The sequence below is a fragment of the Apodemus sylvaticus genome, chromosome 10, assembly GCF_947179515.1.
Source record: "Apodemus sylvaticus chromosome 10, mApoSyl1.1, whole genome shotgun sequence".
NCBI classification, from domain to species: domain Eukaryota; kingdom Metazoa; phylum Chordata; class Mammalia; order Rodentia; family Muridae; genus Apodemus; species Apodemus sylvaticus.
Genome location: NC_067481.1, coordinates 37,327,541 through 37,353,360, shown reverse-complemented (window position 1 = coordinate 37,353,360; position 25,820 = coordinate 37,327,541). Strand labels below are relative to the sequence as shown.

General features: G+C 37.2%; 1 protein-coding gene across 3 annotated transcripts in view; it reads right to left on the bottom strand.

The window, feature by feature from the left end:
• The window catches only part of Med13 (mediator complex subunit 13), an 88,978-nt gene that overhangs the window by 7,495 nt on the left and 55,663 nt on the right, over positions 1 to 25,820 (bottom strand). For all 3 annotated transcript variants that reach the window (XM_052197389.1, XM_052197390.1, XM_052197391.1), the window contains exons 13-28: positions 24,785 to 24,875; positions 24,445 to 24,659; positions 23,969 to 24,165; positions 21,695 to 22,611; positions 15,825 to 15,986; positions 13,761 to 13,984; positions 12,923 to 13,112; positions 11,247 to 11,703; positions 9,863 to 10,082; positions 8,319 to 8,510; positions 7,729 to 7,952; positions 5,676 to 5,818; positions 4,845 to 5,003; positions 4,553 to 4,738; positions 1,949 to 2,097; positions 555 to 728 (exon numbers count right to left, since the gene is read on the bottom strand). In XM_052197389.1, coding sequence (XP_052053349.1) covers positions 555 to 728; positions 1,949 to 2,097; positions 4,553 to 4,738; positions 4,845 to 5,003; positions 5,676 to 5,818; positions 7,729 to 7,952; positions 8,319 to 8,510; positions 9,863 to 10,082; positions 11,247 to 11,703; positions 12,923 to 13,112; positions 13,761 to 13,984; positions 15,825 to 15,986; positions 21,695 to 22,611; positions 23,969 to 24,165; positions 24,445 to 24,659; positions 24,785 to 24,875 — 3,900 coding nt within the window. The remainder of the gene's footprint in view (positions 1 to 554; positions 729 to 1,948; positions 2,098 to 4,552; positions 4,739 to 4,844; positions 5,004 to 5,675; positions 5,819 to 7,728; positions 7,953 to 8,318; positions 8,511 to 9,862; positions 10,083 to 11,246; positions 11,704 to 12,922; positions 13,113 to 13,760; positions 13,985 to 15,824; positions 15,987 to 21,694; positions 22,612 to 23,968; positions 24,166 to 24,444; positions 24,660 to 24,784; positions 24,876 to 25,820) is intronic.

The window sequence follows — 25,820 nt, the reverse complement described above, 5'->3', positions numbered from 1 at the left end:
AAGTAATTTAAAGAAAGGAAACTTTTTAGAGTAGATAAATTAAACTAAAACCAAGTATTACAAAGTTGCTAAATTTTTTAATCCTCAAAATAATAAGGTAAAATAGGAGTGCAAAATGATTCCATTCAAATAACATGATCATCACTAAAGACCCGGGCTTTACTTTTGATGTCTACTACAAAGATATGACTTATTTTAGATGAGTGAGTTTTAAAAAAATTACAATATATTTAGATGGAGGATAAGAACAGAAAGAGACAAGGCAGTGTTTCTAGGCTATCAGCTTCTATAATGCATTGAAAATACAACTTAAAAGCAAGAGTTCCAGGAGCCTGACTTAAGAATAACAGTCAATCTTCATATAATTTTTTATAATTATGTGTTTCATATTAAGTAATTCTTGTATGAGACCATTTGCAGAAATACACACAACAAAACATTTAAGAACTTGTATAGCTCAGATGAGCTATAAAACTTTAAAATTCCACTTCAGTAATTATTAGGACTAAAAATTATCAACTGGGATTTGTTAGGAAATGGCATGGAAATAATACCTTAAGAAAAAGGGGACATTGATATTGTGCTTGAGGACATGCTGACCAGAACCAGTCAGGTAATGGACCCGCTTTGGCAGTTGATACAAAGTATCCAAGGGCCAATGGTTGTTGAAGAATATTAGTTACTTCATCATGCGATTCTGTTGAAAGTAGCCGATCAGTACCCTGACCCTTAAAAAGACAAGAATATTATTAGTTCATTCAATACATCTCTATAGACAACAAATATAAATACAAATGCTTACAACAATTAATAATCTCATATTACTATCTCAATAAACCATACAAAATCCTATAAATTAAATGGTTATATATTTAAGAGGCTCAATTAGTACTACGTCTAGCCTGGTACGCCTAGCCTGTCTATTGGCCATGACAGGCCAATAATTCTACTACCAGAGATCTGCTGAAGCAGGAGGGTAAAAAGAAGTTAAGTTCTAGGATAGCCTGGATAACTCAGATAGACCGTGTGAAAATAAAAAGAGGGCTGAGAATATGGGTCCACAGCAGCACACCTGTCTAACATGTGTATCATTTAAATTTAATTCCAAGCCTAATAACTAACTAAATGTAGTAATATCATAAAAACTGTGTTATAAAAACTGTCAGACAAAATGAGTATGTCTCAGGTTGAGCTGAGAACAAAATACAAGTTATTCCTTATGGTTGCCACTTATGTCCTAATACTTATTCAACTAATTCCTCACCCCAATTCAAAAGACAGACTCCATTCTCTGTTCCCATAGCACTATCTATAAAATGCCATTAATTTCAATAGTGTTTTGGAAGACATCATAGTATCACGAACTTTTATTCATTCCCTTTGAACTGGCCAACAAATTTTTCAACATTTATTTTAAGGAAATGGATGAAAGAAAAATAAAATGTATAATAAAAATGTTCATTACATCAGTACCTCAAGCACCATTAACCCTTCTACTATGATAAGACAGTAAAAACAGCTTTTCCTTCCATGTTGTTATTAATTCTTTGAGAACTTAATATAATGTGTTTTTTGAACATAGAATTAGTGGTGCTTCTAATGTTTAAAAAAAGCAAGAGGAAAAAAGGAACCAGATATTGGTGCAATCCCAGCACAGAGAGGGCTCACAAGTTAGAAAGCACCCCAAGCTGCATACAAAGACTCCAACTCAAAAAAACAGAGGAAAAAGGCCATGGACAGACCATGGCTGTAACTGCAACACTTCTGAAGTAGAAGCAAGAAGATCATTGCACAGAGTTAACGGCCAAACAAAACTGCATGAGCTCAACTGATACTTGCTAATTTTAAAGGGAAAAAGTGTTCTTTTTCATATAATAATCCCAGGATGGATTGAGGAACTGACAGATGACATTTCTATACACTGACATGCTTTTTTTAACAGAATTACCTTGCCAGCATCACCTCCATGGGGGTAATGAGAACCTGGAGAATGTACAGGAGATGCAGTTGGAGATGCAGGAAGGATATTAATGATATCAGGATCAAGATCATCTCCTGTATCTAATAAATCGAAGATACCCATTCCATCTGCTCCATCTGTACAGGGAAAACAAATTAATATTCTATTGTGTGCATACCATGATTATTGACATTAAAGTACTAAACTAAATTGTAACCAAAATAGGACTGGCAAGGGATGATTGCTCATGCCCATAATCCTACGACATAGAGGGCTGGATAATGAGGACTGCTCTGAGTTTACGGCCAACCTGGTCTGTAAAGTAAGCTCTAGGCCAGCTTTACAAGCATTGAGATCCTATCTCGAGACAACAGCCAGGGCATGTTGATCCAAGCTTTTAATCTCAGCACTCAGAGCCAGAGCTCTAGGCTCATCAGTGCTACATAGTGAGACCCTGCCGCAAAAAACACCAACCAAAAAATATCTTAAAGTAAAATGAGTTAATGAGTCCAACATTTACTGAGCATCAACCATGTGCCAAGTATTGTGCCAATAGCGATAGAAAGAATTCTGCAGTAGAGGTCAATCTAAAGAGACCTATATGGAGATTATTCTGGACTTTCCAAGGGGCTCTATAATCATAGAAGTCATTATCTTTTTTCCTAAATGTGGTACCACGGATTGACCCAAGGGTCATACAAATCACAGGTAAGCACTGTACCACTGAGCTAACCCGAGCTCCAGGGTACTAATATGAAGGAGAGAGAAGAGTGGGCAACAAAGAAAGAAGTACTTCTGTCATTTGAAATGGAGAGAAAGGCTAGGGACTGAAGACTATCCTGGCCTATAAGAGCTGGCAAAGGCAAGGAAACAGGCTATTTGAGAAGACAGAAGGAATCAACAAGAAAGCCTAACTAATGAAAATGACTTTGAAAATTACAATGTAACAAACTCCTGTTTTCTTAAGCCACTGAGTTAATAATGTCATAAAAGCAACCAGTAAAAAGCAAAAATAACAAGGAATGCAAACCTGTTCTAGGGTACTATTTTTAAAAGGGTAAAATCCTGCCGGACAGTGGTGCGCACGCCTTTAATCCCAGCACTTGGGAAGCAGAGGCAGGTGGATTTCTGAGTTCAAGGCCAGCCTGGTCTACAGAGTGAGTGCCAGGACAGCCAGGGCTATACAGAGAGAAACCCTGTCTCGAAATACTCAAGTAATTACATGATAAAAAAAATAAATAAAATCCTAGCACGTGTGAGACAGAGACAGAAGGATCTCTGAATTTGAGGCCAGCCTGGTCTAAAGAGAGAATTCCAGAACAGCCAGGGCCACACAGAGATCTCCTGCCTTGAAAAACAAAACAATCATTATTATCAAAATATATGTGCATCTTTGAAGATCTTACATTTTCAAAAAAAGTTTTGAGTAACAATAAACATTATTTTTTTTTCTCTTCTACTAAACACAACCTAAAAGGTTCGCTAAATTACATTTATATTCTAGTAGTTTCTATAAAGCAGTAGTTTAGCAGACATATAAAGAAAGGATAGGGATATAACTCAGTGGTAGGTACACCTTATCTAGGTTTAATCTGTAATAAGGCTTAAACAAAGGGGGGTGGGGATAAAACTGTGGACATACGAAGAGAGAAATACATGAAGCTCAAAAGCACAGAATAAATATACAGAAATTTATGTTCTATAACTCCTCAAAATAAGATTTACAGAATCCACATCAAAAACCAATTCGGATACAGTATAAAATGGTATCGTCATTACCTGGAGCCACTTTACAAATCATGATACACTTACTGGAATAAGAAAACCCATATATTTCCATTTATGTTTGGGAGGCAAAAGCCTTAATAATTTATTTCCTCTTCTTTTCCAGGGACTTGAACTGTATGCTTTGGCTCACAGCCTTTCTCTTTGACTTTGCACCCTTTTCTTCCATCCAACACCTTTTTCCTATTGGGTAAATACTGGGCTTTCTCTTTGTTATAAGACATACTACTGCTTTTAAGTCCCACCTGCATAATATATGATAAAATTCTACATCTTAATATACTTAACTATATCTTCAACTTTTTTTTTTAACTAAGGTAAATTTCAGGACATGATACTCAGCCCACTAAAATTCTCAATGTTTTGTTTTGTTTTGTTTTAAAAAAAGAAAACAACCTGAAGCCTAGGCAGAGGGCTGTGTGCCTTGGAGCAGCAGCCACATGTATGGACTGAAGCCTGAGGGTGGCTTGAGCACCACAGTTCTATACCAGCCTGAGCAACATGGGAAGACCGTCTCCAAAACAAAACAAAGCAAAGCAGCAACAGTTACACATGCCTATAAACCCAGGACTTCTGGACTAGAGCATCAACAGTTACACATGCTTATAAACCCAGGACTTCTGGACTAGAGCATCAACAGTTACACATGCCTATAAACCCAGGACTTCTGGACTAGAGCAGGAGGATTGCTGGAAGCTCAGGACTGAACCTGAGCTAGATAGCAGGTGCCAGGACACACAGGGCTTTATAGCAAGACCAGGATTTTAAAACAAGTAAAATAAAAATTTTAAGGCTCAATTAACTTACCATTGTTGGGATTGAAAGCTAAATCCAAATTTTCAGTGGTGTAAGTAGCTGAAGCTACTTGCACAGAAGCAGAAGTAGGGAACACAAGTATATGAGTACAGGATGTATCTTGTGGGGTATTTAGCTGAGGCGTTTGCATATTTAGAGTGGTACTTCTTCCAAAAACAGAACCAGTTGAGACAGAATCTAAAGAGAAATGCATTTTTCCTTTTTGTAAGTGCAGAATTTTATGTAACACTTAAGTTAAACGTGCAATGATAATTAAATCTGACATACACTGAACATTACTAACCTGGCATGATAACAAAAGAACCTTGGGGTTCCATTGCAACCAAACAAGCACTAAGGATACTCGGAGAGTCTGCAGCAGATATGCCACACATCCTACACATGTCTTTGAGCCTTTTGCTTAGAGACTGCAAGTTTCGACGACTCAGCAAACAACTCCAATCTGTGGGTATCAATAGGGGAGGACAGTACTTAAAGTTACTGCTCTGTTATGAGATTAACTCAAGGTTACGATGAAAGAGAAATACATAACTTTTAAATTAGTGTATTTCTAATATAGAGGTCAAAATCAAGTTATAACTCTTATACCTGATGATATTTGACATCCTTTATCCCCTTACCTTCAGTATCAAGTCAGTGTATAATTGTGTATATATAAAATATATTGTATAATTATATGACTATATATTCATAAAACTGTTATATATGCTCATATATTATATAGCTTATATAATTATTTAATACATATAATAGATATTAGTTATATCTATTGCAGTATAGATATAGTATATATATATATATTCCTTCTTTAAAACAAAAACTTTTACTAACAAGCCTTAGCATTTTAAGTCTGAGTATTGTGCCTGCATATATACCTGTATACCACATGTGTGCAGTGCTTGCAGAGGTTAAAAGAGGGTATCAGATCCCCTGAAGTCTAAGCTACAGACAGTTGTGAGGCACTAGGTGAGCACTAGACAGCAAACCACTAGAAGTCACTGATCCCTTTAGCATTTTATTCACCATGTTATTTAATGTGCTCTGAACCAAACATACAGCAACATAAAAGTTTAAAAAAGGGGAAAAAAAAAAAACAGATAAAAGCACAATTCACCTTTCAGCTCTCCATGACCAATCCTACCCAGGCGACCAATCACAACTCTCCATGGTAAAGAGCTCATCTGAACAAGTCCTAAGCACCATTCCCACAGTTTCTGTAGACCAAATCTTCTAGCAGAACCCTTTTTCCGACGGGCCCTATTGAGTGAAACGGTTGTAAATATTTCAAAAGTTCACATGATAAAATTTTATAAGATGCCTCAAATGTGTGACAAACTGGTCCGTCGATTTTAGTTTTTCTACTTTACAGACTGGCAGCAGAGCTTGTGCATGACAAGCTGGACCTACATTACAAGGCTATGCCCCAATTCCTTGTCCTTTACTTAATTTTAATACCTCAAACCTTTACAAAAATAAATCCCAACGATACATATTTAGCACTCAAAGTCCTAAGTTTTTGGTATGGAATCTCTTACGTTTTACACAAGCTGGTTTTAAATTCCTCAGTTCAAATAACACATCCTACTGCTTTAGCTTTAGCTTTAGTTACAGGAAGCACAGACATATGATATCATATTCGGGCAGACATTTATGGATTGTTTTGTGGTTCATGTTTTAATACATATTATGGGCCTGAAGAAATAGCTAATTAGTTAACATATTTTCCTTGCAAGCATTAAGACCTGAGTTAAATCCCCAGAACCTAAGGGAAAAAATGTGTAGCTTTAAATCTCAAGCTGGAGGAGCAAACAGAGGCAGAGCTCAGCCCCTTGACCTCCCTAACCAGTCAGCCTGTCCTACTTGGCAAAGTCCAGACTAGAGACTGTGTCACAGAGGAAGAAGGATAGAAAGCTCCTGAAAAATGATACTGAAGGTTGTCCTTTGACTTCCACAAACACCCATAAAGAAGTTTTTAAAATATAGTTTGATATACACTTAGCCTAATAGAATTTTTTCACAATTTACCTACTAAGAGCCTAAATTTACCATAAATAATGTCTGTCTATTCCAGCAAAAACTTTTCCGCCTTTAATCTGAGCAGAGGCAGAAACTGGCAGAACTCTGTCTGGTTGACAAAGGGAGTTCCAAAATAGCCAGGGCAGTTATACTGGCCCTGTCTGTCAAAAAAAATAAAAGGGAGGGGAGGAAGGAGAGGGAAGGAGGTTGGTTGATGACCCTTTCCCCACCCCAAGTTATATTAAGTATATTGTTTCTCCTGTGTTACTTTGTAAACAGTTATAAAGTAGAACCAAAATAGGAAAATAATTCCTGTATTCTCCCAAATAGGTATGTTAGGTAGGTAGGATAGATCGCTATTGTAGAATTTATATTTTGGGTTGTGGTTTTTTTGTTTTTTGTTTTTGTTTTGTGTTTTTGTATAGCCCTGGCTATCCTGGAACTCAGTGATCTGCTTGCCTAGGTCCCCAAAATACTGAAATTAAAAGTGCACACCTCCATTTTCAGCTTGGAAGATCCACATTTATGAGTCAAAGGGCTTTCTAAGTTAATACTTTATTAAAAATTGTATTTGACTTGTATTATTCTTTAATTATATGTATCAGGAGGAAGGGTAAATGAGGACATGAGTGCAGGTGCCTGTGTCCACCAGAAGCCAGGGTTAATAGGAAATGTGAGCCACCAGGTGTGGATGTCAAGAAACAAGTCCAGCAATCTAACAAAAAATACTCAACTGCCAAGCCCTAAAGTTTCAAATTCTTCATCCAAAATTGTTGTCACAAACATTATAACATACAAGTTAAGGATCTTAATCTTTTTTATCTATATAACAGATAAACAAGGAGAAAGAGCATTTGTGAGAGATCATCTTACTATGTAGTCCTGGATAGCCTTGAACTCAGAGATTCACTTGTCTCCACCTTCCAAGAACTGAGATTAAAGACATGCACCTATTCAAAATTGTTTTTCATTTATCCAAATTATACATTATAAGCAGTAACTAAAAATGTAGATAAAAGTATATGCAGAACCTCAACAATTAATAATATATAAACTTCAAATGGTTATTTACTTAATATGAAACTGTGTTTGTGCATGTAGACAAGTAATAACATTCTAATTGGGATAACCATGTTTAAGGAAATGAGTACCTATTTGGAACATCGATGTTAATGATACATGTTTCTAGAAGTTCTCCATATAGATCTGTGCAAGATGCAAGAATCCACCTTTGATCATGTGATAAACAGTAGCCCACAAAAAGAACATTGTATTTCTGTCCAGCTTCTCCAAAGGTCTCTCCTAGCTCTGTTTGTTTGTCCTTCACGGGAGCCAGAATAAAAGGTGGTGTATAAAGTCGAATACACTCTGGTCTCTGTAAAATAAAACATGAAAGTACTATAAAACTATGCAATCTTAGAAAAATTTAACTATTAATTAATTAGTTAATTACCCAATTATAACTGGAAATTAAAGAAAAACAAAATTTTGTTTTGGTCTGAATTGGTCTTTGGCTTTTTGAGACAGGGTTTCTCGGTGGTATAGCCTTGGCTGTCCTTAACTTGCTCTGTAGACCAGGTTGGCCTTGAACTCAGAGATTTGTCTGCCTCTGCCTCTGCCTCCCAAAGTGCTGGTATTAAAGGACCATACCACCACTGTCCAGCCATTTAGTTTTATATAAAATTTTAAAGTGTCAGTCACCTTGACAGCTTTGCTCATAAGAAACAAGCATAACACTTACATCAGGACTTTTAAGAGCAGTTTCCATAGCTAAGCCTGGACCAAACCCAGTCAGTGTTTTTACATTGGTTGATGTTGGAAGTGGTCTCCGACACTGGGTAAACACGGAAAAAGCCAAAGATTTTAAATGCTGGGAATAGATTTGTCTGTCGTCGTGTTTCACAGGTTGTAACAGGTACTGACAAGGAACAATCTAGAGAAAGGTGAGTATTACAAACATTAACAGAGTAATTTGCAATAGTAAGAGAAATCCCTTCAAACAAACTTTAGCAACATCTAATGGAAAGATACTGGTTTCTATCACACAGTGTTGTTAATTTGTGTGGTATGTGCATGAGTGTTCTCCCTGCATATATGTACATACACTTATACATTATTACCTGTGGAGCCTAGAGAGCACTGAGATCCACTAGGACTAGAGTTTTATGGATGGCTATCAGATGCCTTATGAGTGCGAGCAACTGAATACAAGTCTTCTGAAAAGCAGGCAGTGCTCTTAACCACTGAGCCATCTCGCCTGCCTGCCTCTGTTACATGGTTTTTATATATATGGGCCCTAAACTAAAGGACCACCTAAAAATCTTTTAATATTTCTATTCTTAACAGTTATACTACTTAAATATAGCTCCCAAGGCCTATTATAATCTACAAATTAAAGAAATCAAAATTTCTTTAACTTTCTTCTACTTTTACTATGAACCTGTCTCAATTAAAATTAACACAGAGAATACAGGCAGTGTTTTCCTATTTGGGCTCTACTTTATAACTGTGTTTACAATTACAAGTAACACAGGAGAAGCAATATACTCAATCAATATAATCTTTGAGGGGATTAGGGGGTTAACAAATAAATGTCTTATTACATAGCCCAGGCTAGCCTAGAACTATGTACTGATGCTGGCCTGCAACTTCTGGTCCTACTGCCTCAGCTTCCTGGAATTAGAAACACACCATCTGGGCTGGAGAGATGGCTCAGCGGTTAAGAGCACTGACTGCTTTTCCGAAGGTCCTGAGTTCAAATCCCAGCAACCACATGATGGCTCACAACCATCCGTAATGTAATGAGATCTGACACCCTCTTCTGGTGTGTCTAAAGACAGCTACAGTGTGCTTACATATAATAATAAATAAATCTTTAAAAAAAAAACAACACACCATCTACAGTCAAAATAATTGTATTTCTCATTATTGTAAAATGACAATCAAGTTTTTAAGATTTACGTGTGTATCTGTCTGTCTGTCTGATTCTATGTGGGTATTCCATATATATAACAGTACCCACAGAACAAATCCCCTGTTGCTGATATTACAGACAGCTGTGAGCCACCAGATGTAAGTGGGAAAAACTAAACTTGGGTCCTCTGGACGAGCAGCAAGCACTTCACTGTTAAGCCACCTAATCAGCCCCCAGAACTATAAAGTTTATCTTTTATAAACTCTCTTAAAATTCCTACTATTTAAGTAAAATCAATACAACCTGTTTTTAACAAAATTATTTTGAATACAGAAAAACAATTGTGAAACTCTGAAACATCAAATCCTTACCTGTACAGAAACAGTACTCTTGATATGAGGAGGAAGAGTCTGGACCATTTCCAAGAAGCATCGAAGGAGCCCCAAAGTCCATACATTAGAAGAGTTAGTGCTCTCATCTTTATTTTCATATGTAAAAGGATCAATTATATAAACAACAATTGCAGGTGGGTAGGTAATTGCATGTGAATCACCATCTGTGGGAATCCCCACTTTATCCCGATCCATTGTGCTAAAAATAGAGAAAGAAATACAGCAAAGTTGTATTACATCTGCCTAGTACAGCACCAAAGCAAATCCTTACATCCCTCTTTTATTGGTGCAAGGCATCAGAAAATATCTCTGAAAATCAGGATACTTACATTTCACACCATATTAAATCCCTTCAAATAAGAGGCTTTGTGCTTTTATAAGTAAGAATAGACTTCTCAAACAGCTTAACAGTAAGAGACTAAAGGCCTCTCTGACAGGCATCTCAGTAAACTGGCCATGCTCACGAGCCTGCCTAGAAAAAGAGCTAGTCCAGAAAGAAGCCAATTTTCTATTTAGGTAATAGTTTACTTTTACCCGTATTTATGAGTGTAACTTTGGGAACAACTGCATTCTAGGTAGCTGAGAAACAATGAGCATCAGACTGTCTAAACCATAACATAAGGGAATCCCAGGACTGTTATATAAAAACAATGAGATCCATTACCAGTTATGCAATTGCTGTGCACCATGCTGTATTGCTTCCATACTACAAATACAGATACAACACTAATATAAGTTAGACCTTCTCCTTATCACAGAGTGAGTAAAGACAGAGCCAAAATTCAGTAGTGTTAAGAATCTAAAGCCTCCAAATGAGAGCTGAAGTACATCACAGTGAGAGGTTGCTTTGCCTAGCATGTGCAAGCTCTAGGGTGAGCGCATGAGCACATTCACACAGGCAGGCACACAGGTAGGCGCACGCACGCATGCACGCACGCACGTGCAGGCTCCAAAGTGATTTCTCAATCGTTTGTGTAGTATACATAAACAATTACATCTGCTTATGACACAGCCAGACTCAATCATAGGAATATCTGGACTTAGAGTTTTTAAGATCTTAACACCAACCCTGTGATTCTATGTAAAAAATTTAAAAACAATCTTTACTATAATTTTATGTGTGAAATAATTAACATGATTAAACTAAATTCCACAATAATATTAAGAAGTACTTTATACTTATTACAACTGTTTACTTAAAGAGACCAAAGATTCTGTATTTCCACAAACTTAATTTGTGAAATTTGTGTCTATATTTAAGCATTCATTATACTTAGGTTTCAAGCATACTAAACACATACGCTACTTACTATTTAATATTTAACTCTCTTTCAACCCCAAGAATCCTATTGTTTAACGGTACCTTTCAGACACATCAGGATGTGGCTGCGCAGGAAGAGAAGCCGACTCCCCCGGTATTCCTGCTGCCTGCAGAGATGATGACTGCTGCCCTCCTAGCTGGCCAGTCTGAACCGTACTTGCTTGTGCAGACATGGATCCTGTACCACTAGTGTTCATACTGCCAAAGGGTGGAAATGAAGGCAGTTTATTTGATGATATTCCACTACTCATACTGGAAGATGATGAAGATGAAGTTGTGGTCAAAGTTGAATTAGCTGTGGCAACTGAAGTAGATATGGCAACACCTGAAGTCATTGTCATAGTGCTACTTGCCGCAGATGCTAAGGTGGCAGATGGAGCATTAGCATTTCCAGTATTTGTCATCTGAGGTGCAGTAACCAAAGACTGATTTGGAGGGGCAACTAAATTTGGCTGGGAGAGCAGAGAGCTGTCCAACGGCTGAGAAGCAAGATAAGGACCTAAAGAACAAAAACGGGAATTTAAATCTTGATTTCACTGACTTATTTTTCTTCTACTATAGAAATAACAATGTAGCTGATACTTCTATGGCAATTATCTTCCCTTAACTGCTTTACTAACAGTGCAACATGAATTAACTTTCTATTACCTCACAGAAACTTAAAAAAAGAAAAAGAAAAAAAAGTTTAAAATTGAACTATAAAAATAAACCCACATTTTCTTTCAAATTTTAAATAGTATGAAAATATAAGAAAATTCTATTTCCTGGACAAAATTAAATGTAAACAAAAGCTGACAAGATAGCTCAGTGATTAAGCTGATCCCCAGAAACCACAAGGTGGAAAGAGAAAACCAACCTTGCAGAGTAGTCCCGATATCCACTGGTTCACAGTGGCCTATATCCCCACACAAGTAATAAGTGTAAGAATACATCAACAAATTAGGATACATCAACAAATGTGTATCAGTATGTAGTAATTTTTCATCAAACCTCTACAACTATTGTTAAACCACAAGTTAAAGAAATACTGTCTAGATTGATAACCAATTAAAATACAAAGTAGAGGGATATTACCATGAGGCTCAATTTTCAGAAATGTCTAATTAGATTCAGTAATTTGGTATTGCATCTCTTTGGATTAAGTGTAAAGGAAGCTCACTGACATTTAAGAGTAAGATTTAAATAACAGCCATACCCTAAGCTACAGTAAGACTTTTTTTTTTTTTTTTTTTTGGTGTTGCTTAAGGTTTCTTATAAATTATTTGTATGTAAATTATTAATAAATCAAAAAAATATTTTTAAAGACAGGGTCTTACTATGTGAGTAGCCCTACTGTCCTGGAACTTGCTCTGTAGGCCACACTGGCCTCAAACTCACAGAGATGCTGACTCTGCCTCCAGAATGCTGGGATCAATGGCAGGAAATATCAGACTCCACAGAAGCAGCAGAGAATATTTTGGAACCAATAGTGATTACTTGATAGCATGCCCATATATGGAGCTAGCAGACGTTCCATGGACTGAGACAGTGCATGCTTAAGTTTGAAACCACAGCCTTTGCCACATCTACTCAGTTCTGACTATGCAGGACAAAAGCAGGCAGAGACAGTGTTGAAACTATGGAAATGGCTACACGACACTAAGATTTCTTTACAAAACTAGATGGTGAACCACCATACTGCTCACATTGCTCTTGTAGGACAAATACAAATGTAATACCTAAATCGTATCTGCAGACTTGTGCGTACAGCTTCAGTTTACAAAATGCTTCGTTGTTACCATCTGCCGCCTGAGAAAACCATTCTGTTACAACCTTTCCTGAAAGTTTCTTTGATGCAGTAGCTCCCACTTTCATGATCCCATCCGTCAAATGTCGAGAGATAGGTCTGTGTTGGCCCAATCGACAGGACTAAAATACATATACAAAAGCAGAATTGGTGAATTTACTGTACTATTTGCATACAGATTATAAAATCCAAGCTCTTGACCAATTTAAAACAAGCTGTATCACTTATAAGTAACAACTGAGTTGAAATAGCACTGGTAACTAACTATAAAGACACTGGTTGTTTTCCCTTAGAACTTTCCAGCTGCCTCTTTTTTTTTTTTTTTTTTTTTTTGGGACACAGGGTCTCTGGTAAACCAAGCCAGCCTCAAACTTGTTATGTAGCTGAAGGATGAATTTCTTGACCTCTCAAATGTTAGGATTACAAACATACACCACCACCCCTGGTAATACATTTTTTTTCCAAGACATAGTCTCACGGTGTAATCCACAGACTCTCCTGTTTCAGCTACCCAAACACATATGAGTTATAGGTATGTACCCAACATAGCAAAGGTTACTTTAAATGGAACACATTTATGCCCTTGATATATCCCTCTAATACTATGCTTCCATTGTGACCCATGGCACACATACCTAACAAAGACTAGCAAAAATATCCAAGAATATAATTCATTACTAAGACTACTGTCAACATTAGCATTCTTCATCAAACAGCAGAATCTCCCAGTACATTTTAAACATGAAAGTATCAACTATAAAAAAACCTACCTCGTATATTGCAGTGAGATCCCTAAAAAAGCTTCTGGCCCCATGTAACAAGGCTTCGTTCTCTGGACAGAGCACGACATAGGCTATATCTCTTTGAGAGCCATAAGGTTCCAGCATGAGTTTCTCCCAGTAAGGGAGAGCAAATGGAGAAAGCACCAGAAAATCATAATCATAACCCAACAAAAACGTGGGGATCGGCAGTGGTTCCGGAGATTCATCAGTTCCTGAGTAATAAACAGGGAAGGCAATGAGGAAGAAGCCACTTCATGTCATCCTCTTTTTTGCCAAAGGTAATAAATAAAATATTAAAAACAGAAACAAGACAAGCAAGCAATGACATGTTTTCAGATTAAACATATCCTCAAGTGGTCACTTTAAAATATTGACTGCCACCTTACTTGAGATGGGCTTTTGTTCTACAGCCCAGTCTGGTCTTGATCTTGTAACAATCCTCCTTTCCTCAGCCTGTTAAATTCTCTAATTATAAACATGAGTCACCACACCTGGCATGAATTAACTTAATAGTAAACAAATTTATAATTGATATGATGGAGTTAAATTTACCATAAAAAAGAACTTATAAATCTATGAGAAAATCATCAAATATACTGTACTTTATACAAAAAACAGTACTATATTTTTTACTTAGAACTGAATTGAAAGGGTAGATCTCAGGTTAAATGTTCATACCACAATATATTACTAGGGGAAAAAAGGACAAATTACATTATTTTAAAATGAGTAAAGCACATAAACAAAGACAAAAAAAGTATGTTTGATCTCTTAAAAGAAAGTAACCTGAATACTAAAAAATAATTGCAGCACAACATTCTAGGTACTGTCTATACTAATTTTCACAAACACCATATATTGGCAGGCACTGTTATTAAATTCATTTTAAACATAAGCCACAGGATGGGAGAGGTAAACAATTTATCCAGCATCATAAAAGAAGGCACTGTAGGAATCTGAATCCAGGAAATCAACTCTCAGCCTGATAATCTACTGGCAAGTCTGAGATAGTAGATATTTATCTGATTGAGTTTAAAATGAAACTGCTGGGTATAATTCAGCAATATGAATTTTAAACTACACATAATGATTTAAGCCAAGCAAACAAATCACTGAAAATAGTTGGAATGATGGAATATTGATAGAATGATGGATAATGATGGAAATACTTTATATGTATATAGATAATATGTTGGTAAAATATATACAGAAATAATCTTCAATAATCAGGTGCAGAAATAAGTCTGTTCTGGTTTTGAGAAAAATGTAAAGTTTATACTAAAAAGTATCAAAAACTGGAACTTTTCATAGATTATCAATTTATATGACATTTAAATCATTCAGCCATTAATAAAACAAAAAAATACAAGGAATCTACTACTGTATACAATGCATTATGAAACCACAGAGAAGTTTTAATGCTAAAAGCTATTATTCCAGAGCTGGGAGTGTGGTTTCGTAGTTGCCTATTGTGTGTGAGGCACTGGTCCAATCCCAATACTATACAAAACACAACCAGCTTAATATACTTAAGTATATTAAGTATACTGCAATTATACTTAAGTGCTACTGCAGAAACAGTATTTCAACCATCTGAGAGTTTCCTCCTTACACATGACCACAGGTCAACACACACCTACTAAGTGTTCAATGACTGCTTATCATACCTGCAAATTTCTATTTTTGCCCAAACATTTTATGTGGAAAATCTTGTGATTTTAAAAAAGTATTAGCCTCTATTATTTGACTACAATCTTTCACTTCATTCAATTTAGAACTGAAGTTATTTAGGGATTTTACAAAAACTATCACCCTTCCTTCAGATAAAATCATACTGGATACCAAGCATGTACAGACAGTGCAGCTACTCATACTGATGTGAGATTAAAGAACACAGGAAAACTAAATGCTACAAATGCAGAAAGGAGGGCCAGAATTAGAACTGGGCCATAGTATCCTAAAATATTTAAGAACTAATGTACTTATTCAAGTTGGGCACATACCTGAGAACAGACTTAAACCCGTCATAATCTAGTACAATATATAACTTACCATAAGAGCCTCGGCCAGCCATTTTGTGAAATTGTTGCCATGTGAGAGGACCTTGAACCCCCCAAGGCCTCACTGTTCTTTTTTTCTGAATAGCATCTTGAAGAATTGGCTGAAGAGAAAGGAGCATCCGAAGTATATCCTGTGAACACTGCACACTCGCATCTACGATCATTAAAAAACAGTGAGTAGCAATTGCTTTTTGGTGACACAAACTTTAGAGTTAAAAAGAAATACACCAGAGGTATTTTAACTGTTCATTATTAAAAAATCTAAACATTTGCATACACAGAAAACTATATAAAACCTTTCAGAAGTAAGATGTAGTGGTACATATCTATAATCCCTGAATTCAGACAGACAGATTGATTGGGAGAAAATGGAAGGGGGCTGGTGGACAGGCAGCAGCAGATGGAAGCTCTGAGTTTGAGGCCAGCCTGATCTGCAGAGTGAGATGTACGTATCCTTCTGCCTCTGCCTCCCAAGTTCTGAGATTGAAGGCATGCACCACCATGGCTGGCTGTGAAAATATTTTCAAACCAAAAACTAATAAAGGATTTTCATCTACAGTTCATAAAGAACACTTACAGATCAATAATTTAAAAAACAAGAACGAAATACAAATTTAAAAAAACAAACAGTCAAATTTTAAAACTGGTGAAGCTGAAGGCTCACAAACCCCGGCGGGGCTGCAGGATGAGATGCCTCCTCTTCACACTCAACACTTCAGTCCCACTCTCCAGTAAAGCAAAGATTTTAAGAAGCATATCTCCTAAGACACATAAATGTTATCTATGAAAAGACACTGAACATCATTCAGTATTAGGGAAATTCAAAGACAAACCGCAAAAAAACACTTCATAACTGCCAGGATGTCTTCAATAAAAAATAGATTGCAAGTATTGGTGTGGTTTTGGAGAAAGTGGAACCATATAATGTTGGAAATCAGAATAGTGCAGATGCTTTGAAAAGCATTAGTTCCATGACCCAGGAAATCTAAGTATGATGGAAACACAAGCATACATAAAATCGTACACACGTGTGCACAGAAGCCAAAGTGCATTCAATTCAAATGTCCAATTTGAAGATTTTGAAAAAGATACACCATTATATGACAAAGGAATACTGTGTCACTAAAGTATATGCTTAAGAACTCTGAAAACAATCTGGGCAGAAGGGAAAAGTCAGGGGTTGAAGACATGGCTCATGAATTAAGAGCACTGGCTGCTTTTCCAGAGAACCCAGGTGCTATTCCCAACACCCACATGGCAGCTGACATCTAACTCAGGTTCCTGAGGACTCAACACCCTCATATAGGCATATATGAGGACAAAACACCAATGAACATAAAATAAAAACTAAAAACAAATTTTAAAGAAAGTCACAGAAGGCCAGATATTGTACTGTTCAATATGATGCCCCCAAATTCCCATCTATACAGACAGAACCCTAACTAGGCTAATTAATGGTTACTTATAGCTACAAGAAAGGGATGGGTAAAAATAGCAAATAACTACTAAATATGGGTTATTACTTTTGGAGTGACACAAATGTTCCAAAATTGTTTGTACAAATGGTTACAACAACTGTAAATACTAAATTTTTGACTGTGTAGTTTATTAGATGAATCATATTCTTATGTGATCAAGAGGTGCTGGGACAGTGAAAATGGGAAAATTAGGAGCATTTTTTTTATCTTGAACAATAAGTTGCCATTTAAATATACAAACTATTTTATAGATTTTTTTGTCCTCTTCTGTATAATAAGGATTAAACCCAGAATAACATGTCAGTCAACTGCTCTGCCCCAAAGCTACATTCTCAACCTACTTCATAATACTTTTAAATTAATCTGAATAAATACTCATATTCAACTATTCTCCATATTAGAAATATAGATAACCTTACACAGAACTTGCATGGGGTATACTTAAGGGATAAGAGATCAATCAACAAATTCCACCGCAAGCATAAGAAAGAAATACACAGAACATAACATCTAACAAGAGTTAAAGGAGACAAGAAAGAACCCAGGTTAAATCTAAGGGAGAAGGTATCCAAGGCAGACGGCCCAATGCACAGGCCCTAGTGCATAGGGCCTGATTCTGTAGAGATATATACTATAGACTCAACAATGTTACACTTTCCTTAGAGTGCAAATGTGCACCAAGTAAAACATAATGTTTATCTGGCAAAGAGGTAACCCCAATAAACTAACAGTAAAGAGCACCCTGAAGCTATTTGCTGCTGTGAGTGAGTAGCGCTGGAGGTGCTATGTGCCAGGCCCTCACTGATCTGGCTTTATTTTAACTGGTTCTTCCCTGTAGTATAATGAATTAGGTGAATCATGATATTGTCATAAATAATAATGAGCCCATGTGTGGTCCTCTTGCTTTATTTCACAAATTACTTTTAATATCATAATGAAAATAATTATGAGTTATGATCTCATTGCCAAAAAACTGTTCTTGTTGAAACTCAGAGATCCACCTGTCTCTGCCTCCTGAGTGCTGGGATTAAAAATATGCACCATCATGCCCAAAAAGTATTGCACTTCCTCACAGTCTATTAAATGTCTCTTGTTCTATCCCCTGCTCCTTTTCATACATGTGTAAATTTCAAGAAATAACCAGCACCCTGAGTTTTATGTGCAAATGAAAACATTTTAGGTCTAAATAAGATTGTATAGAGACTAGACACCTCTAGGACTTGGCCTAGGTTAGTAGACAGGCAAGAAGCTTCAGAGACTACATCAGGGGAATAAAAGATACTTTTACACCTGGGTTCAACACATCTCACACACACACACACACACACACAGTTTGTGTAGCTCCAGCTGTCCTGGAACTCACTCTGTAGACCAGGCTGGCCTGGAACTCAGAAATCCGCCTGCCTCTGCCTCCCAAGTGCTGGGATTAAAGGCGTACGCCACCACTGCCCGACAATATATTACTTTCTCAAAGACATCATTAGTAATGGGTGACAAAACTGATTCCTATCTCCAGAGTTTGCATTAGAAGACCATGGGAGAATCTGCAAATGTGCATTTCTAACAAAGTGGTACTGTGTGAATCTGCTAATGTGTGAATTAAGACATCAGCACCAAATGACCCTGTCAGTGTCTCCTACTGCTCTCACCTATGACTATAAAAGAAACCTCTTAAGAATTTCTTTCAGTCTTCTTATCCAAAGAAATACCATCTTTCCTTCTTACTGCGATGGATATGTTCCTATATAAAGGTCTATATACACCTATACTTGGAATGTATTCTATTATCCCTCACTTATTTAATGACTTTGCTCCTACAAAGGTACCTTTTGTTCCATGGTAATTCTTCCCACTGAAGAGAGGTAGTCAGTTTCCAGTTAGGAAGGAAGATTATGTACTAGAGGTCTACATAGTAACATGATGAGCACAGTTAATATTACTTTAGTGTATATTTTAAAATTGCTAAAAGACTGTGTCACTACAAAAAATGATAGATAAGCTATCATATATACATACAGCAAAATACCATACTTAATTATGAAATTATTGTCAATTTATAATTTTTTTGATTTAGATAGAATCACTTTCCATGTACAAATGTGTGTACATATGGAATGTGTATGTGTGTGCATACATATATATATAAATATAAAATTATTATATGTTAACCCTAACATAAATAAGGTTAACATAACCCTAACATTTATACCAAGTCTTTCAAATTTCAAGTTTGTTTCTCATTTCCTCAAACTCGCTCTTGACCAAAATTGATTATCTAGGTCTCTAATTATCTTCATGGGGTCACATCCAGTGGTCTTGTCACACTGTACCTTTATGAAGCCATTATTTATACATATAATCACTCTCCTTCAAATATTCTCATACATGAGTAATCACTTCATTGCTCCTTCTCAGATTCCCTCGTGACCCTCTTCCCCCCCCCCAAAAAAACTTCCCATCCAGCTCCAGCCTTTGAAAAGAAAGGTCCTCATATATTCCAGGGTGGCCTTGAACTTACTATGTAGCCAAAAATCATCTGAATTTCTGATGCTTTCCTACACTTTCCCAGTGCTGGTATTACAGATGTGCACCACACCTGGCTTTCCATAGTATTTAATACTGATAACCCACATAAAAAAAGAGGTTTCACTTCCAGAGCCCCCAGTCTTCTGTTAACCTCCAAGCTTGTGCCTGCCCTATTTCCTTTCTCTGCAGTACCAGCATTCACACAAACTGTGCTTAACGCTTCATCTTTTCTTAAGTGGGTCAGTGCACTCTATAGGTCTACATCTCCATCTAATCTAGAACCTACTACTACTATTTCTATAGCTTACAGTCTTTTCCAAGCTGCCATCTTTACCGACTTGACTATTTTCTACTGAAAGTTACTTCTTCTACACTCATCTTTACTCACTTCCCATCCCAGGATAGTTTTTAATGGAATAGCCAGTGATTTTTTTTTTTAAACTAAACAGACAGAGAGCAGTGTTACTTTCTGATTAAGAATCATTCCCAAGGCATTTCCAATAAATGCTAAAGGCATGGCCTAAAAACCCACACACAGACCCAGGGTGAAAAGGACCTGCTGCCAAGCCTGGCAGCCTGACTTCAGTCCTTGAACCCACATGATATGAAGAAAGAACCAACCCCCTCAAAGTGTCCTCTGACCGCTACACATCTTCCAAAGCACACATGTGCACCCAAACATATAAGTGCTCACACACAAATTAAATTAAGTGTTTGGGACACCTCTTACACTTCACTGTGTATCAATCAGTCTGAGCATCACTCAACATACTTAACACTACCTACGTTTCTAAAACTTACCAAGGGAACTATGTCCGCAAGGACTTAGAACTACACTGTCTACTAACATTCTTCCCCCAGTTAACTACTCTGCTCACTTTTCCCACCTCAAGTAGGCCTTTCTAAAAATGTTCCTTCCCCCTAACATCTCAAACCATATTTCTAAAACAGCACATAAGGTTCCTCCCAGGCAAACATGCTTTTTGCCCTGCTTTCTCTTCTATGTACTTGTAATCCAAGTATGTATTTTCTGTTGTTGTTATTTAACTGTCTCCTCCACTAAATCATAGGCTCAAAAGGACAAGGGATCTAACCTAGCCAGTAAGTTCCCCGAGAATGAAAATCCTGATCCACAGGGGATGGGGCTCACAAGGGTGATGGCTTCTGAGGAATAACACAGAAGGCTATCCTTATATGTATCTGAACTCCATACACACATGCAATCATGCACCCACACGTACAAGGAAAAACAAGTCAGTCAAATAAAAATTCAAACCCGAAGACTGCTGAGACTGTTCAACAGTGAGCATGAAACAGTACTGAGCATAAACAAGGTGCTCTGTAAGAATTTAATGAGACAGCCCAGGCACAGCTGATAGTGGAGTGCAGGTACGTCAAAAGACAAAACAGATGGCTGCAACAAATGATCACTAATTTTCTGCCTACTAATAGGCAACATGCCTTTTACATTTCTATGAAAGTATATAATTAAAGGTGTACAATAACATTTTTATTGCTGAAACTCATCAAAACAACTAATAAGTCTCACTTTAGGTTAACAGGTTTTTTTGTTTGTTTGTTTGTTTGTTTTTCTGAGACAGGGTCTCATACAGTCTTGGCTATCCTGAAACTCCATATGTAGACAAAGCTGACTTACAACTCACAGAGATCTGCTCGCCTCTGCGGAGATTAAAGACATGAGCTACCACATCCAGCATGTAGCTGACTTTAACTGAGAATTAAGTCCAAACTTCAGCATCCCTATCTGGCCTACATGCGTCTGATAATTCACCCCCACCCCAAGGGAAAAAAAAAAGCCAAAGTCAAATTCCTGAAGAACTATTCCTTTCAGACTTACCATTTTGCTTGGCCCACGGGTGTAAGCATGAGCTTCTGACAAGTGCTTCATCAACTTTTCCTCCTGACATATTATCCATGAACTGACGCCCATGCTCTAATGCAAGACAGCAGTCACTACAACAGTCCCGCTCCTCAACACGTACCCAATTGCTACTTATACCAACTTTGGGAAAAGGATCTTGGTCTGCAGCTCCAAAGGGTGAAAATAAATTAGTGCATTGATCCTGTAGCAGTAATATTAATTCATCAGGCACCTTTTCAGATTCCTTTAGGCCTCCATTAACATTTTCCACAGAGGAAGCCCTGAGAGCTTCAAAACGTTTTTCTGCTTCTTTGCCACAGTCTGTGTTTCGTCCTATGATGTCAAGTTCATCTTCAAGAAATAATCCTGAATTATTTCCAAATTTTCGGTTCATGACAGCACTGAAGCCACAGGTACACCGATACTGTGCTTCCTGCGTTGGGTCTGGAATGTAAACTCCAACATCGGCACCCTTGATATTCATGTTGCAGACACAAATACAGCAACTATCAAAATTACAGTCTTTAAACAAATTCATTACTGATTCTGAAAGGATGAGGTTTACATAAAGACTGTGCGCTTCAGGGATGGAAGGAACAGTTGCAGGTTCAACAGAATTGAGGGGTCTGCACGTAGACGGGGTGGAAGCTGGTGAATACAAGTCTGAATTCTCATACTTGACTGACCCCTGAGCACTAGCAGGCCCACCAGCCCCACGAGGAGTCCTTGGAGTCCTTGGAGTCCTTGGAGTAGGAAACCTGGGGGTGGATGGGGAAGGAAGAATTCCTGCACCGCCATTACTAGGAGGTGCGCTGCTCGGAGGCATCCCAAAAGAAGTATGGGTTTGTGGTGTGTAGGCAGGGCCATAGTCTTGATCCAAATTACTGCCATCACTGTTGTCAGTAGGGTAAAAAGAGGACCAAATGCATAAAAGAATACATTAATACATGGATTACAAAAGAGCATCCTCCATATGTTTCTAAGCAACACTGAAAATTTCCATTTGGTAATCATCACAAGATTAGAGGGATAAATAAGACTGGAGATTCTTATGAGCTAACTAGAATCAAAATATAATAATCAACTTGATTCAAGATTATAAAATGAAGTAGTGACTAGAACAATGGCTTGGTGTTTAAAATATCTGCTGTATTTTGGGGGAACATAAGTTCAGAGGCTTGGTTCCCAGGACCCATATCAGGAAGCTCACAACTGCCTACTAACGCCAGTTCCACAGTGCCTGATTCAGGTCCTCTGGTTTCTGGAGGCACCTATACACATATGGTATACATGAAGTCATGCAAGAATATACACAGAAAATCTTAAGACTTAAAAAATCATAAATTTATTATCTACATCTAGACAATCATATTTATTATCGATAAATTTCTAATGCTACAAATATCCATATTTCATTGACTCTAATTTCTACTGATGGTAAAAAAATATATTCTGACTTTGGGGATACTTATGTGTTAAGAAGTGGCAATAGTGGGTGTTTTGTTTTGTTTTTTAAGACAGGGTTTCTCTGTATAGCACACCCTGACTGTCCTAGAACTCACTCTGTAGACAAGACTTTTAAAATTTAATCATCTGCCTGCCTCTGCCTCCTGAGTGCTGGGAATAAAGCCACGCACCACCACTGCCCAGCTGGCAATAGTCATTTTAAAAATGCTACTAATAATAAAATAGAAAACGTCATCTGTTTCAATGTGAAGTAACTGTAAAATGGCAGTATATAAATGAGAACAATTCGGAATCACAGACTAAAAGAAAAGGTACCTCTAAAAAAAAAAAAAAATCAAAAATGGTCCATGGTTTCAAATAGTTAATCCATCTCTACTATCATTATGATAAACAAGAACCATTTTATTTAATTAGGATTTCCAAAACCAGTGTTCTATTTCCAGCATACCAGGTACTTCAAGACAAACAAAATCTGAGCTGCAGAGATGGCTCAGTGAGTAAAAGTGCTTGGTATGCAAGCTGAAGATGTCGAGTTCAAATCCCCAGATCCCAGGACAAAGCTGGGCATGACTAACTAAACAAGCTATACTCCAGTACTTGGAAGGCAAAGACAGGCATATTCCGGGAGGTTGCTGGCCAGTCCACTTAGACAAAACCCCAAGTTTCAGGTCAATACATGAGGCTCATAGGCATGAATATTCTCCACTGCCACCCGCTTCTAACATACACGCACACACACACCACTCACAGCATTCAGTATTATAATAACATCATCAATCATACCCCTCTTTGATGAATGGCAATGAAGGGCCTGAAGGAAGCAAGTCCAATTTTCCAACAGTCCAGCTCTGCCGGTAAACACACTCTTCTGGCAATTTGATAGGAGGCAGACAATGGCTTGGTAGAGTTTTTAAAGGTGCAAACATGGAACATCCTACTAGAACTTGACAATTTTCGGGCTTATAGACATAAGAAAAATCCTACAATATAAAGAATGTGGACTTTCAGTGCCTTATATTCCAGGGACAAAAAGAAACAGAATCAAAGTGACTGTCTTCTTTAGCCTGTTCTTTAAATGGACAAAAGTATAAATATTTTGTTTCTATTCTTGAATGCATTTTACATAGTGTTCCCACAATTCCCTCCTCCTATTTATTAGCCACAAAACCAAAATCAACTGTGAAAAGATTCTTGAACACAGCAATTAGACCTATAAGAAAACACCAGGGAGGAAATGATTTTTCTAGAAAAATACTTACTTTAATTTCAGAAGGTTTAGGACTACAGAATCCTTCCTCAACCTCGATTCTGAACTGTGTTCCTACACTAGAGCTATTTCCTTCCAGGACAGTTCCTCCAGGTGCTGTGTCCACACTACCATATTCTTTGTTATTCATATTCATTGGAGAGAAGCCCATAATGTGCTGTTCCAGTGAAGGTGGCGTGGGGTACATTTTATGAAGGTCTGCAGTGCCTGTGTGTAATACAACATGCATGTTAACAAAAACTAAAAGAGGTGAGTCTGTGTTTAAAGCGAAGGGAGTTTTGTTGGGAATAAGTTTTTTAAACCAAGCTAGAGCTCAGATCTAGGATGCTTACTTATGCAAGATAATGGATCCAAATTTCCTGTCTTTGATTCTTTGGAGCTGGCTTTATCATCTGATCCACTTGCTGATTTTTTAGATCCAGGCTATGGGGGGGGGGGGGGGGGGGAGGGAAACATTATTAATCTGAAAGCCAAAGTATTCACACAGTATTAATCGCTTATATATGTAAGTTAAAGGATAAATACTAGTCATCAAAAATGGTTTTCTGAATCTATGACAGAGCCAAGTATCATACTAGATAGTTTACAGGTAGACTCATCACTGGAATATATTTATTTGGTAAGTCTCACAATTAACAGAGAAAAAAGCATCCTCAAGAAAATAAACAACAACGTAAAACAAAATAAAAGGCAAAAAATGTAAAATTAACACTGGAATTCTTTTTTTGCAACAGATCTCAAAGGATCTGCTCCTTAATTTAAAAGATAGCATGATTTCCTATATAATTAATAACTCCTCTTAATTCTTTAATTTTCCCCTTGGTTTAATAAAGTTATTCTTTTTTTTAAAGAGTTATTTCATCTATATGAGTACACTGTACATTTATATCAGTATACTGAGCCCACCAACAGAGGGCATCAGTTCCCATTACAGATGGTTGTGAATCACCAGGTCATTGCTGGGAATTGAACTCAGCAGTCTGTGCTCTTAACCTCTGAGCCATCTCTCCAGCCCAAAGTTATTCTTATAAAAATATTTTTAGAGATCTAATACTGAGCATAAGTTCAGGGAGACATCCTAACAAACCAAGTTTTATCAACTCTCACCACCAACATCATTTTTTGTGGGTTAGATTTGTTTTTTGAGATACATAGGGCCTCATATAACCTAAGTAGGCTTCTCATTTTTATGTAGACAAAGCTGAGTTTGAACTCCCAACCCTCCGGCCTCCTATCCCAAGAACGAGGATTAAAGGCATATGCAACCACATTCAACACTTACCAATGTCTTTAGGAGGACTGTTGTTCTACATCTTACACTGAACACTTTGTAAGTAAGTCATATATACATGACAAACTTTTTACCTC